Source organism: Xiphophorus hellerii, chromosome 3 (assembly GCF_003331165.1).
Source record: "Xiphophorus hellerii strain 12219 chromosome 3, Xiphophorus_hellerii-4.1, whole genome shotgun sequence".
NCBI classification, from domain to species: Eukaryota; Metazoa; Chordata; class Actinopteri; order Cyprinodontiformes; family Poeciliidae; genus Xiphophorus; species Xiphophorus hellerii.
Genome location: NC_045674.1, coordinates 29,809,904 through 29,826,504, shown reverse-complemented (window position 1 = coordinate 29,826,504; position 16,601 = coordinate 29,809,904). Strand labels below are relative to the sequence as shown.

The window sequence follows — 16,601 nt, the reverse complement described above, 5'->3', positions numbered from 1 at the left end:
TCTATGTTTGGCAATGGGGAATAATATTTGGAGTGGTATGTGCTGAATACCACAGTTAAAAGAAAGCGTCAAAGCCCATAAGGCCAATGACACACAAGTCAGATGAAATCTGACTCACATTAAAGAAGTTCTGGATGGCATGGAGGGGCAAATGCTTGCATATACAGTAACTTACAGGATTATCATGAACTACTTGTTGGGAAGCAGAGACACACCAGAGTGATGGCTCCAATTTGTTCTAGCTAATCTATCAGCTGCTCCGTGTTCATAGAGAGATGGCTGACCTTTGGCCTCCTAGGGGGGAGTGGTTACCTCCAGGAGTTACACACTAGCTGTGTTTCCATTACAAACGTGGGCAAAACTTTGTCTATATTCTGCTAATGTCAAATAAACACTATTTACCAATTGCAGAGTTTCCATGGACTAAGAAACACAATTAAAATCACAGGTGGATACGTTTATTCACTCGATGAGTCATTAAAAAACATGCTCTGCCATCAGCCTCCTACAACTTCTTGTCATCGTCTTCTTTGTGGTTTGTGCCACTGCGCAATGTCTGGTTGATCATGTGACCCGTGTGATGTGAAAAACGTGTTTCCATTAGAGTTTTACAAAATAATCCAATTTCGATAAGACCAAAAAAAAAAACCAGCTCATGCTTGCGACAAAACGTGTTGTACAAAAAAACTGTTATTTTTCTTTTAATTGGCGTGTTTCCAATTAAGCTCATTTATTTTCGAAATGTCAAATTGCTAAACTATTTTTATCAACAGGAAAGCAGATGCTGACCTGTCCAAAGGCCTGAGGTGAAGAAGATGACAAAAACAAAATACACAGCACATCTGTGCTGATCAATCATTAAACTCCTGCTTCTGTTAGAAAAGAAAATACTCAGAAAGCATTTTACCTCAATCAACCTCAATCAACATAATGCACATGTTTGGTGGTAAATTCTGTAACTGCCCGTCTTGCGTGTATTTGTACGAGCTGTGTTTATGGGAGTGTTGGGGTGTGCCTGTGTGTGTTTGATGAGCGGCTGCTGAGTGACGGTCGGAGCTAAAACACCATCCAGTTTACAGTACACATGTTACAAGTGTTTCCCACTCAGCATCCTTGGAATGGGCGCTTTGATTGGTCCTTCAGAATAAATGCTGCTGAAATTGAGAGCATATTGCTGTAAACACACAGTAAGACGTGGCCTCATGGCGGTCTGCTCTCTGTATGCGCCTGGTTGGAATAAATCAAATGTGAAGTATTGTCGAATTAAAGTAGCGCTGCCAAGCATGATAAATACACATCACATAACACACACGGATATTTGCAAAGGAAGAGGACAGATGAAGGAAAAGCTGATGGCACGTTTTCCTCCTAACAACGTCCTTCACATCTTTTCCGCTTATTCTCTCAATTTGTTTCCTAAATCTTTAAATTAGCTTCTTCCAACAACCAATCCCCTGAAGCCCTTTACCACAGATCCCTGATTCGTGGCGCTTCGCTTTCTTCTGCCTGAAAGTCGGGAATCAATGGCTTCTTTAAAGAGCAACAACAAAGAGTTAATGGTTTCCACAGCTTTATCTAGTCCTTCCTTTGTTCCATCATCCTTGAAGAGGGTAAGTATCTCCTCCAGAGAGTCATCTGACTAAACAACATACAGTTGAGAATGTGTATGTGGATGTGTGCTTGCATGACTAAGTGGCTGAGGGGATGAAGGAGAACCAGTAGCATATGTGGTCAATTTTAGGTATTTCCACCAGAGCCTGACCTGCGGCAACCTCACAGAGAGCCTGGATCCTGTCTGAGGCTTTTGGGACCGCCTTGTTAGTCTGTGTGTGTGCTCGCTGAATAAATATGACTGACTATCTTCTAAACGGTACCACTAAGACAGGTCAAACACCTGGAAGATTTTTTTTTTCACGTGTTTTATTTTACGCATTACCCAGAAAATGAGTAAGGAATCTTACACATGAAGATTTCATCTGGTGTTCTAAACTATCACTTCTGTATTTGCTGATACATACAGTGAGTTTGCAGCAGTATTTGTGCCCCTTTGCACACACAACAAAATGGTGGAAGTGGAAAGAGAGAGATCCACGGTTGTTAAACTTTTGCACATTTAAAACTCTGAAAAGTGTGGTGTGCATTTCTATGCAACTCCAATGAGTCAATGTTTTGCAGAACCACCTTTCACTCTTTCACTGCACATCTAGACTTTTAAATTTTTTCCATGAACTTTTACCTGAATCTAGGTCTGGCCTTTGACTGGTCCTTTTTAACATAAATGTGCTTTGATTTGTCATTTAATGGTAGGTTGTAGGCTATGGATTAATATTCGCCTCAATCTCAAATCTTCTGCAGCCTCAATTCTGAGCAGTGTCGCTGTCCCGCTGATGACAAGTACATGAAAAGTACATTTTTGTTTCTTCTTAGGTATATGCTCTCCTTTCCCAGCTTCGCGGACTGTGACTGTTTCTGTTTTAGGAAGGCTGACTGAAAAGGCCTGTGGGAGATGTTCTGTACCTAACCCAGGATTAAACTTCTCTACAACCTGTCTGCTCTGTTCCCTGGTCTTCATGATGATGTTTATTCACTAACGTTCTCTAAAAATCTGAGGCTTTCACACAGCAGTAATATTCAACAAATTAGAGTATGCATTACAATGAATCAAATTTGTCATTAAAAGTACTTTTAGGAAATTTACAACCAAGTGTTAGACATACTTTCCATTAAGGCTACATTTCTATATTACAATGTTTTTTTTTATTGGCCTAATGTAATCTTCAAATTTTAAATGTCATGTTTTTATTACATGTAAGCAGAAAATGATCATAATTGACAGAAATAAAGGCCTTCAAACATCCATCTGTGTGTAGTCAATGTATATAGTGTGTGATAAAGTTCCTGAAATAAATGGACTTGCCAATAAAAATCTGACTTATTGAACGGGTCTGTGTATTGAGATTTAATTACATACAGGTGGATTTACTAGTTAACTGACTTCAGTTGGGATTTTTCCAGAACTGTATCAGCTTCTCCTGATGTGTCATGTACAAAAAACTTGCAGAAATTCTGATGTACTTTATTCAATAAGGCAAAGTTGGATTTGTAGTTTGGCTGCTCATGTCATCTGGCGCATTGACATTTGGACCGTACTGTATGTTCGCTCAGCCCTGTTGAGAGATGCATGTTGTGTGATTTCAGGTGGACAGAAACAGCTTAAGAATCTGACTTGACAAAAGGAGCGGAGACATGCGGAAGAGTTATTAAACAAATGCTGCATTAAAACCATCATCTGTAACACCTGGAGTTCACCCTGGAGCCCATTCCTGTAAATACGCTCAGTATCTGTCAATGATTGCATGAATGTGGAGGAAGGACAGTCTATATGTCAAGCGTTGTCTGTAGTTACCGTGACAGTGTGTAAGTATTTGCAACATCTGGCCAGGGCTCAGCAAGCTGAAGGATGACCTGCGCCTACACACTCTCTCCAAGAAACCCTCGCAGGGATGAAAAGGGTGCGCTCACTGAGACTCCAAAAACCCACTCGCACGTTTATTCACTGCAGTTGTATTTGGGCAGGATGTCAAACACACCCTAAGGTCAATGGGCTTTGCTAAAATCTGCTCATATGGATATCATATCAGCCTAAAAATAGCAAGTCAAAGTATATGGAAGGCGCATTTGACACATGCAAACATCCACATTTGGCGCACAGGAACTAGTAGCCTGTGGATCAACGTGAAAAGCACATCCCGGATTTCCTGTGACCAAAGATGCTCAGTATTATTTAGACAACTTGATATACACAAACATCCAGACAGTCATGCTTCTTGACAAGAGTCATTCTAATCCCTGTTGGGTTGGCCTTTGGTTCTGGAACTTGGTGTATCAATCTTTGATCCTATTTAACTTGGAATTGAAAGGTTCTGTGGGCAAGTCGATGCTTTTGGCTCTTTGAAATGTGGGTTTGTAGGGCACATGGCCTTCAAATATTCCGTGTTATTTATTTTAACTCTCTGTAGTGTAGATGATTGGATGTTCCAGAGTATGGTTTATATGCATCTGCTGCACAGCTTTTCAGCTTTTTCCTTAAAAAAGGATGAAGTGTGAAGTTGGTGCAGTGTGTTGGCAGGAATGTACAGAAGGTAAAAATGTGTGAGACCCTCACCTGGTCCGTTGAGGAAATCTTTGATCTGGAAGCAGAGCAGAGGAGGAGGCACACCTGTTTTACTGTCAACCTCTGCAGCCACCGTCTGCACCCAGCAGACGTTGTAGTCCAGGGTCTCTGGGAGAGTTTTTCCTGGGTCTGGACAACAAAAGACAGACCAAAAAAAAACTTTTGGATATGGAAAAAAAATCTTTTTGAGGTGGAGGTCATGTTCAGCTTGATTAGAACTTCCAAGGAAGTGGCAGGTCAGATTCTTAAAGAGGCATTCGTTTTTTCCAATCATTATACTTAAATCATTCAAGGTAAAATTTACAACATTCTCCAATATGCATGCTTTTTCTGAGTTGAGACAGATTCAATGTTACCTACTTAAATAGCAGAAAGACCTAAACTGAATTTAACTAAATTGCTTTGTTTTGAGCTTCCAGTCTGTCTGACAAAGAACATGCTGCATTTAGAAATGCTCCCAATCTTTTGGAAATGTCACATTGTTGCATTTCCATTCACTGTAAAGTCGCACAAATTGGAATTGCGAAAATAATTTCTCTGTATGGAAACACCAATTTTGAAGAAATATGTTTTTTGATAACATTTTTTTGTGTTTGGAGGAGGAATTATTTTGGGCTCTACCAAAGTTAGTGTATTTCGCAAAACTGCAATGGAAAGACTTTTTTTGCATCAACAACCGGATGTTACTACTGACGGAAAACATGAAGAAGACGACAGGAAATGGTAGGAAGATGATGGCGCGGCATGTTTTTTAATGACTTATTGAGGGAACAAACGTGCAATTTTCATTGCAATTTTATTTTTTTTGACACTAGCAAAATATCTACAAGGTTTTGCACACATTTGTAATGGAAATACAGCTAGTTAAAGATTTACTTTCTCTAGGGAATACACAAAGACACTATAATTAATGCTAACTTTAATTAGTTTATGTAGTAATTTCTGCAAATTCTTTGTTCTGAAATATTTTTTCATCTAACATGAAATAATTATGTTTTCCAATAAGACAGATCTTTGAAAAAAATCTGAATATGTAGGTCAAAGCTTTACAAAGCAAAGTTCTAATTGGTGCATTTTGACATGATTGTGAGAAAACTCTCTCACCTTGGCACTTGTAGTCAGAAGGTACTCCTCTCAACGCCACGTCAAAAACAGACAGCTCCATCTTTTGCTTTCGATGGTGGCAGCTAAGCAGAACGGAAGGCTGCATAAGCTGCACGTACAACAGGGGTTCCAACACCTGATCCCCTGTCCCTCGTCTCCCTGGCTGCCTCACTATGGTAACACCCAGGGCTTGGCGAGCCGAGGAACGGGTTGGAGTGGGTAGACCGTCAAGTGAGAGCAAGCTTCCTTTTATGAGTGGAGAAGGTGGCTGAGAGGTGTTGCTGTTCAGGATGTCATCTGCAGTCAGCCCAGCCAGTGAACCCTGGGCAGCTGGGGTTTGATCAGGGGTTGGTGAAGGCGAGACCGGTGGGGAGTCCGATATGATCTCAGGGTGATTAAGGATGCTCTTTCCCACCTAAACATCACAGAGAATGATTAAATACTGGTACTCTGTGCTTATGACAGTTTACAAGCTAATTAATCTTCTTTTCTCGTTACCTTATCCTCAGGTTCCTTCTTCTCTGGTGTGCTTGGTGTATCAGCCAATGTAGTGAGAGCCTTTGGGGTACTCGAACAAGCGTAGGTCATAACAGATAGCTTACTGGCAGTGAGAAAGATGTCAAAAGGGATGAAAGTGAGGTTCTTAGTGATGGTGGACTTGCGAGAGGGCCTCGCAATGCAGTGATGGCTGGTCCCACTTTGCTGCTCTATTTGGACGATGCGAATGCGGGTACTGTCACTGCCAAAGCCGCTGTCCTGTCCCGTCCCACTGTGGCGTGACGAAGAGTCCCCACTGCCTAAAGGATCTGGATGGACTCCCTTTTGCTCTTGTCTCCTTACCTGTACAAAGAAAGGCAATATTAGGATGCGAGGGTGAGGGGTTTGCGGACACTGACGTCTCAGAAGGTAGTGAAGAGGTAGCCATCTTTAAAGACGTAGACTGACTTTTAGCTTTAGGAAATAAGTGGTGTTAGTGACTCACCATCTGCAGTTAGTGTACAAGTAAAGAAATCTTGTGGCATAAGTGAACATAAGGATCCCAGATATGAAGGTGTGTTTTTTAAGCTTATCATCCTGCAGTATCTACATTTGACTCTAATTTTCTGAAGTGGGAAAGAAAGTAGACAATCATAGTAGATCTAGATAATCATACAAACTACAACATAAGCCTCTATCACGCCTGGACTGTCCACAATAACTCCAAACTTTTTAAAGATACAGTTGAGGTATTTCTTGCATTTGTGTAAACAAAAAAGGGGTTTTCTTAGTTCTTAGCAGAAATAGTTGTAAAATCTAATCTAGCTCTGTTCTACTGCAACCGATAGTTGCTCAGCATTTCATCTCATGAATTGCATGCATCGCCACACACTTTATAGCAGATATGAGTTTCCACGGTAATCCGTCTTGCTGTGTAAGCCAGGTACTCCTTTCCTTTCAGTCAATGTCAGTTTGTCTAGACTCACACCTCTTGTGACCCTTGTTTGGATAAAATGTGTAAAAGCTGATGGAAACATTGAGAATTTCTACATTTGTTTCTTATGTGGGTTCATGAAGACAAATACCAAATACCCACAGTCAAAGAAACCAAAGAAGAAGTGCAGGGTACAGCCACAGACGTATTCAAGGCATGCCCTGGGACTTTTTCTGTGGTCAAAAATCATTTTGTACTTTTTGCGATACTCAAAATGTCTTCAAAAAAATGGGACACACTGCCATTATATTAAATTGTTTTGTGAAGTGACTGTGGTATTGCCTTTGAAGCAGTTCAGATTTTATGCTCGACTCTAGTTAACTGTTGTCAGGAGGGTTCCTGCCATTGTGGCAATAAAAAGCTTTCAGTGACAGATGATATAAATCAAAAGCGTGGGGCTTTCTGGGTTTCGGGCGACAAAGAAAATGCTACCAAGGAATGTCATCTTAAAACTATGAAGATCTCTCAAGTTGAAATGATGAAACAGGAAGGAGAAAAAAAAAGACTGAACTCAGTGCAGATTTCCAAATTAACTGAAATGTGTAAAATAGATCTTAAGGAAACAAAAAAAAGGTTTTTAAAATGGAAACCTGTAATAAATTGTAGACACCATGACAAAAGAATACACAAAAATGATCATTTTTAGAACCAGTGAATCATTTAAACTTCCCCTCTGCAGCTGCATTGTTGTAAGGAAAAATAAAAAATAAATAACTTGGGCCTATTAATCATTATTTTCAACATTGACACAACCTTTGTGAGGCCAATCCCCATGTTCCCTTAATCACGATAATGGATCCCACGTCACTTTCAATTAACTACTGCTGTCTTTGAAGCGCGATTTTGATAAATTGCAAATTACAGAACGCAGACCAAAGGTGTGTCCCGTTCTATTCCACCCTCATCTACTCCTCCGTCCTGCATATGGTTACTATTACAGCATATATTCTCAGCTGGCCCTTCTTTTCCTGCATATCACTCCCTCCCTCCCTCCCTCCCTCCCTCCTTCCCTCCCACTCAATGAGAATTTTAAATGTATATTATTGCTGTGGCGGAGATAGTGTTTCAAGACCTCCAGGCAAATATTAAACCAACTGGCAGCACATTAGACAGAATACTTGACTTATTAGATATTTCCTATTCAAAACAGTGTCATCAAAGGCTAAGAACAAGAGCAATATAAAACGCAGCAGCATGCCTGCCTGGATGTCTGCTCTGCTCAACCACGCTCATGTGTCGGACTTACATAGGACTGGCCACGCCAGATCCATCTCCTTTCGCTTGCCATAATCAGGACAGGATGTGTGCACTTCTTTTCTGCACAAATGTAAGATTTTCCAAGCTACGGGGAGGGGGAAAGGCAGGCAGAAAAAGGCCCGGACCTTTCGCCATGTGTGCTTTGTTAGGTGAGTGAAACATTGTATTGAGGTAAGGAAGGAGTTGAGAAGACATTCGGCGAAGGCAAAACATCCACTCCAAGAAAACGTCTCGCGTCGGAAAGGACAAATAAGCCGCACAGCATCAGGGAAAAAAGAGCAGAAGTCAGCTGAAAAGGCAAGATGGTCTGGAAGTTTCTGTGTCGTTTTCCCAAGCTCAAGCTGCTCACATGCATTTACAATTAGAACAAATACCCCATCTTTTTTTATAACCACCACCACCACCAAGAAATTGCCCCCTAAGCAAATTCTTGGTCTAAATTTAGCTTGAAAGTAGAAAGAGGGCTTCAGGGGAACACAAACAGGAGCACAGAGACAATGAGAAAATATGCCACAGCACGCCGTGTTCAGCTAGTATAAGTACACACAAGCAAGTAGTCCAATCACATACCTTCATAGGATTTACTCTAAACTTGGCCGAACACTTAGCAGCACATACCTTGCTTTTTATGTTACTCAGTCTTTCAAAAAGAAAAGGTACTGTAAAGCTCTATAACATTAACCCTACGCCAATTTATTCATTTAAAGAAGGCAATAAATTTAGAATGCAAACATTGGCCGAATCCATGGGCCGGATCCCAGCTGAACTATTACTTATAGTGTTGTATAATGGCTGTACTGAAACACTATTTCCAGAACCCAATGTAATCTTTCTCTGGACCTAGTTGATCATTGTTATGACCCCTCCTGACCCAAACATACGGACACACACACACACACCCACACACCCCCACACCCACACACACACACACATACAAAAAAAAAAAAAAACTAAGCCAATCATGAGATCATTCCCTCAGAGTCTCTAGGCAGGACTTTCTGGAAAATGGAGGATAATCCCCAAAGTGTGAAACCACGAGTCTCCCGAGTGCCAATCACATCAGAGTGCATCTGTATGACTTCTGACCCCATTTCTGTCAGTGTAACTGAGAACAGCTTGACTGGAAGATGGCTAATACTCGGAAGCAAATGTCACATCATCCAAATGCCAGCCGTTTACAGTGTTGGCAGGCCAGTCAAATATGACAACATGACTTTTACGTTTGAAAAACCACATATGTGATTGATTGTTTCCAGAAGAATATTTTTAAAAAAGGGTTGCAATTTGGGTTCAAAGATCAGGGAACATGGAAAATTGGATGTTTTAGCACAGTAAGGAAGCCGTGATGGTCACAAGAAAATAACAAAATGAACACACTCAACTGAGAAACTAGACTATAACTCTCGCCCTAATAGTAGCTTCAACAGCCAGATAGTCTCACTGCGGTCTGAAACATGTCACAGATACACACAGAAATGAACTTATGACAAAGGAAAAGGTTGATGGAATATTATTTAGAGGCGACAACAGGACTAATTTTGGAAGAGAGCCGATGCAATAATATAGCATTAAATGGCAGATATGGATGTATTCAAGTAGATTTAAAGAAACTTTTTCACACTTAGCATATGAGAATGCTGACACTGTGATTGAATGAGATTTTCAGAGTGGTCAAAGAATCTGAAAGATAATGCTGCTGTAATGTGCCATTACAGCAGCAGAGACATTGTATTGTAACAGTTCGTAAACTCAAAAATCCAAAGTTTTTCCAATCTTTTAATGATACCCTTGTGGCCAACTGTTCACATAGACAACAACATTCTTTAGTGTGGAAGTCGTGACTGTGGCAGGAAGACACAAATTTAGCTACTAGAGATGCTCCAGTATCTGGGCCAATATCAATATTAGATATTAATATTGCTGTTATGAGTGCTAACCAATATTGACTGATATTGTAAATATTTCACTACCCCTTTTAAATCTTGAAATAAATGTCCTTACAGCTGACTTCATAATTGCTTCTCCGCTTCAGTTAAGCTCCCCACAATCCTGCGATGCATCACCATCACTGATAAACTTCAACAAGATGGAAAAAAATCTGTTGTTAATATCAGCCAAATTGTATTTATCAGACTGATATATATTAAATATTGACAATGTTAGAGTAGAAATGGAGAATACACCAAAGCGTCTAGAAGCTATTATAACCCCCCGCCCCCAATGTTTTCTATGATGGCCTCCATTTTATTTGGGATGCTAATAGAGACAGCCAGACGGATTAATGCTCATTTTGCTCCTGTATCATTTTAAACTTTGTAGTTTTGGTCATGTAGTACCAAACTTTTTCAGATTTTAAAAAGAAATGGGACTATATGAGGGCGCAGTAATCAATAATGACAAATGATAATTCTGTTAAATTCTAGTTATTAAAGTGAACTGGTGTCAGCAGGCCACAGTTTTAAAAACTGAATTAGTTCTCATGAATGTCTTGTGGACCAGTAGTTAAGAATGTTCCCATGTAACTCCAGTAGAATTGCCATTGAAAATTGTCGGAAGTCATTACTAAATCTTTTTGACATACCATTCAGTCAAGCTACTTACTTGCAGGATGCTGAGATGGAAAATTAACATCTGTCTCTTGAATACATCAAAGTTTACAGGTTAGGCCCCTGCTGTGCTAACCACTTTTGTTTAGCAGAGCTATAAAGTTGAAAGCAGCCCCCTGTGCTTTTGTATTCAAACAAGAAAGCCACAAAGCAGCAATATCTCATTTAAAAAGAAAATTAATAACAATACTCAACCAAACTCCACAAAGATTTCTCTCGTTTTCTTGTGGAAAACAGAAGGGGGAAGACATTTATAATATGAAGTCACTGCTTCATGTGCCATTACAGCAGACAAAAAGCATACAAGCCATCAAAGGCAGGCAGCTCATACACTGAACTTTGTTTCAGCTACAAAGGCAACCTGCTATGCACTTCAACTGAACCACAACAAAGATGCAATGGAAGGTCACAACCCTGAAGCCTGAAAATGAATACAGAGAGCTTCACTGTGACAGTCAGCAGTACTTTAACCAGTGTACTCTAGAGTTCAGCGCCAAGTGGGGTCATTTTAACAAGCCCGCTCTGACATTGATTGGTGGGTTTACTCTGCATGAGGAAAAGACCATGTTTCTGATACTATTTGTTCTATCACCGGGATCTATTTGTCAATTTGCTTAATTATCAAAGAACCAGAAGATTCAAATGAAAACAAATTCATATTTTGTCCGCTTTGAAAGAGCATTACTTTTCTCTCTGATCACATGCACCAAAGTCGCTTGTCAACATTCCTAAAGCACGAGGTAAGTTCGGAAAAGTGCAGTGATGGCCGGTTAAAAGAAAGGAACTTGACAGAAGCTCATGGAAGCCTTTGTGCATAAACAAAGCAAAAGATGAACAGACTAGAAAACATCAATACTGTGATGATGTTGTGCAGCGTTCAGTTGCTTTATGGCTTTTAAATATTCTGGCTTACAAACAAAGATACAGAATGATAAAAGCTGAAGAATAGAAAAAAAACAATGTGAAAAGAGAGAGTTAATGTAGTCCATGTGGGAAACTACAGTATGCTGCTCAACAAAGGCCTGGCTCTGGGAAATGTGGCAGCAAAAGCCTCTGTTTTATAATTGATTGAAGTTCAGCTCCCCGCCCCCATCTCCCATGCCTATGCACAAAATTAGTTTACTTACAAATATTTTTTCACAAATAGAATGCAGATTGTCTTTGCTTAGCAGAGCGAAGCTGTTTGCAGAATGCTGACGCTCAGCAGGCTGCAGTGGTGCGCTCAAATATTTGAGTTTAAGACCAAGGCCTTCCTAGCGACCGACTCTAGGCCCTCAGAGACGCTCGCCAAACCCACTGCGCCCCACTCCTTATCTTTGGCAATCGAGAATGATTTAAAAGGTTTGACAGCCACCTCCCTTACAGCTAAATGGGAGACTTATTGCCTCAGTCATCCTCGACAGAACCACCAATATAAACCAAAACCCTAAACTAGAGTCCCCAATCACATCCAATAGTTAAGGTTAGGGTGAGTCTGAGGACATGAAGGAACTGCAGCACATCAATAACGCTGACTGTCAAAGCAACTTGCAGTGCAGCAGTATTGAGAGAGTGTTTAAAAATCCCAGAAGACCGGTCCTAGATTAACACCATGACTGTGTTACTGAAAACAAATAATACGGGGAAATGCAGTGAGAAGTGCTTAAAAATGACTGAGTAAGTTGGCTCCTTCAGCCTAATAAACTCTCCCATCGTTAATAACAACCAAGACACAAGATAAACAAAAAAAAAAGGGAGAGAAAAACCTCAACTTTGAAAGCTTGATGGAGAAATTGGCAGAATGACGGTGTGATAAATGGATTATTAGACTTTACGTGTAATAGGAAAACACATTTAACTCAAATTAAATCCCTAAACATCTCCAGCCAGCTCAGCGAACGTTTTCTATGCCTAAATAATTACATTACGGTGATGGCCAGGTATAACAGAAACAGGAGATGCGTCAGCAAATGAAAGAACACCTCTTTAGTCCTCTATTTTGCAGAAAATGTAGCAGAGAAAAACTGCCTCCTATTAATTCTTAATCAACCTAACTTCCAACCAAAAAATATTTTATCTGGTATTATTTCTATCTTTATCCAAGGCCCAAGGAATTCCTCAGCTCTTGAAATGCTGTTTATAATCGAGACATGCTACTAAACTTCTAAAACTCTTGTTTTAGAAGTTTACTGACAACGCAAGTTTGATATCACTTTTAAAAATTGTTTGCAAGATAGTTACTTGTTGGTGGAGCCCAACAAGGGCTTAAATGGCCTTGGAAAACCTGATAAAGAATGATTTTTCAAATTTGACTGCAATAATTCAAACTGATTCAGAGATACATTAGCTACCATCAACTTCAAAAGTCTAATTAAGTAGAGTAATGGAGCTGAACTAGATCATAAGGTAGTTAGGTCAGAAAGGATTTTATGAACTTTTTTTAGAGTCAGATTAAGACTTTAACTATCAAATACTTTGACTGTTCAGTGTCATTTTGGAAATAGTCTCAGATAAATGAATGTAGACAAAAAAGTTTAATCAAACTATTATAAGCTAAACTCCTCCACATTAAATGTGCCGATATCTGGTGTCTCTAAAGTTTAATACAATGGACCTCTAGTATTCGTACTTGTACCTGCTTAAATTAATATTTTAAACACCAAATAAACTTTAACATGAATTAATGTACACATCAGAAACAGTCAGTGCTACCACAGAAGATAACAGTCTTCCTTACCTCTGCTCTTGGTGGTACGGCCAATCAATGCCAAATGAAAGGCGCTCTTGGATTGGCTGCTTTGCAAACATGAGCTAGTAATGTGTCAAAAGTAGCACTGTTAGGTATTTCAGCTTCCCAAGCTGCATTGTCTTTTATTTTAGTTATGCTGTATGCAAAAATCAGTGAATACTGAATCATGGATAGGCAGGGGTCCACTGTGCACCATATTCAGGATGCCGAATCTAATTCAGGATATAATCTTCATTGAAGTAATTCTTACAATGTGTGTGATACCCAATTAACCCAGTAGCCAGAGATGTTTGATTGTACCCAACTTATAAAGTTATCCCTTACTTAGCCACGTAGCAAAGAAATGAACGGAAATGGTTGCGGCCAAGCCCATGTGATCCTGTGTCATCCATAATGGTGATATAATATGGTAATATCTGGTTTGTTTGTGTGACCAAATATTTATGAGCTATAAGCCAAAAAGTGTTGGACCTGGGTAATTACCGTAGAGTGCAGTATGGCATTTATTGATGGAAGAAAAACAAACAGAACGAAAACAATTCGGTTCCACACTCCACTGGATCCATGGAAAATTGGAGCCCCTAATAACGGCAACCCCAGGTGAGATGAGATTGTTTAAATCAGCACAGACTGGGAAGTGTAATAAGTTCTGGGTGGTCTGTTAAATCCACCGCACAAATGTAGGCTTTGACATGACATGCTGCAGGAATACATACAGTGTATATATATATATATATATATATATATATATGGAGAGATTAGAAAGCACCTTAAAGTACAACAAAAAGAGTGTGAACAAAGGAAAGATCTGAGAAACTGGAAGGCAAAAACGATTCTGGCACAATGTCACAAGAAAGCTGAAATTAGAAGGATTGGGAGAACTGAAGTAATCTTCCTTTAATTTCTCCCTGGATGTGTTCCCAGCACACAGTGAAACAAAGTCTGATGTACATGTTAGGTTTACAGCAGAGAATGTTGCAAGAACCCGTATCCTTATCCAAGTTAGCGAGGAGAGTTTTGACAATATGAAGACATCGGCCAAAAGTGCACAATGGTGGAGTATAATCAGAGCAAAACAACCTGCAGACAGCAGAACACCTCAGCTAGAAAACAGATTTCTGCCTCGTCAGGATGCTCAGTTATTTTAGATTTAGAAGTAAAGTTTTAGGAGAAAATGCAGAGGAATTCAGAAGCAAAGATTAGGAAAGATAAATGATGCTGGTGTAAAATCAAAGTCAAACCAAACATAGCTAATATTGTCAGGAGAGGAAACGCAGATGATAGGAGTGGAGTGTGAGTCATTTTTGCTTTCGCCCCCACACACTATGCTAGACAACTGCAAGCAAGCGAGGAAAAACAATGACTAAGATCTCTTATACTGATTATTTCCTTACACATATGAATTTATTTATGTTATTTTATTGGTATTAGTATTTTTTGGTTTTCTCTACAGCACTTTGTGATGGTTTTGTCTGTGAAAGGTGCTTAACAAATAAAATTCACTTAGCTACACATTGATAATACCAGATTACAGTACATCTGCCTTTACTTTTAGAACTTCTGGCAAAGATTCAACAAGGCCTCAAAACATTCCTGAGATATTTTGGTCCATATTGACATAATAGCATCTCACAGTTTGCTGCAGATCTGTCCATCTTCTGTCAGATGAAGATGGTGACAGTGGGAGCCATTGGAATGCTGTCAACAGATTGTCATATTCAACAGACCAGATTTGACATACTGCATCAGAAGATGGGTACACTCTGTTCATAAATGGATGAGCATGGCCAGAAAGAAGATTCAGGTAAGCTGTGACATTTAGAGTGTCAAGAAAATACTCCGCACTCTATTACCTCTCCACCACCACAAGACAGAAAACTGACCCATAATTTCATGTTTCTTACACCAAATTCTAGCTCTGCCATCTGAATGTTTATGCTGAAGTCAAGACTTATCAAAGCAGAGAATGTTTTTCTAATTGGTTACTCCTTAAATTGGGTGAACATGTGCAAAATTGTAGTTGGTACTAAGTTTACTAATCTGTACTAAGTGTGTAACCAGCAGAAGGTGTATAAGATGTGTGAGAGGTGTTCTGTACATCTCCATTATGGACACAATGTCGTTTTCATTAACAATCACAGTAATAAAATTATTTTTAAGCCCCTTTTTTGAATGACATTGATGAGAAAAACATGAGTCTTTGATGACTAAAGCATGACTAGACTTCTGTGAGTTTTGGTTGAGACGAAACCAGACGAAAATGCTATTGGTTGGTCTGTCGGACGTTTCTGCTTATTGTGCTTCTAACCTGTCAGTCAAAAGTTAAAAGGGTGTCAGGAATTCTCCAATTTAATTTGTAAAGAATGATACTTTCTTTCACTAAAACTGAGTAGAAGTTGATTCAAACTTTTTGTTAACATGAATTGGACTAAAACTATTACATTTAGAAATAACTAAAAACTGAGAAGCATTTTTGCCCAAAAGACTAAGACTAAAACGGCTTCCACAACAATGGATTGTACTTTGTAAATCTGAGATGGTTTAGCGTGAAAATACCAGCCGATCAACAGTATCTGAAATAATCAGAGCAGTTTGTCTGGCATCAACAGGCCACGTTCAAAGTCACTTGAATACTCTTTCTTACCAATCTGATCTCTTTTTTAACTTTAGCAAGTCTCCATAATGCCTAGATACCTAAATGCACCAAGTAACTGTCATGTGTTTGTCTAATTATCCATTTATGCAAATAACAACCTGGTTAAAAACCATTAAATATACTAAGTCTACTAAGTATATTTATATATGAAGTAGGCGGTGAGTGCAAATGTTAAACGGTGTTTAATTCATTGAAGATGTTAATAAAAAAAACAAGAAACATTAATGAGATGAAACTTTCTTCAACACGTCCTATTCAAAACAAGGTTAAACTAAATAATCACGGATGGAAAATAAATGTATCCAGTGAAAACAAAACATAGCAGAACCTTGGAACGCAAATAATGAAAAATGTCTTAAAATCATGCAAAATTGTGGTTACGTCTACTGGACAAATGAAGTAGAAGGGAAATAGCATTTATACCAAATTCTCTGAGTCACCCAACAGTCTGCATCAGCTGTTAGTTTAGTTGGAAACCTGCTTACACAGGTGTAGAGAAAAAAGGCTTCCTCTTTGAATCCCTCTTGAAATTCCTTACAGATTCTTGGGTACTTTTCACAGAACAAGTCTCAGATGTGCGTTTACAAATAAGCCTACTAGCTGGC

The 16,601-nt window shown here is 39.3% G+C and overlaps 1 protein-coding gene across 3 annotated transcripts in view; it reads right to left on the bottom strand.

Moving 5' to 3' along the window:
* Nucleotides 1–16,601, bottom strand: part of vps13b (vacuolar protein sorting 13 homolog B) — a 304,956-nt gene that overhangs the window by 93,529 nt on the left and 194,826 nt on the right. For all 3 annotated transcript variants that reach the window (XM_032557919.1, XM_032557917.1, XM_032557918.1), the window contains 3 exons: nt 5,777–6,118; nt 5,279–5,693; nt 4,166–4,303 (listed from right to left, as the gene is read on the bottom strand). In XM_032557919.1, coding sequence (XP_032413810.1) covers nt 4,166–4,303; nt 5,279–5,693; nt 5,777–6,118 — 895 coding nt within the window. The remainder of the gene's footprint in view (nt 1–4,165; nt 4,304–5,278; nt 5,694–5,776; nt 6,119–16,601) is intronic.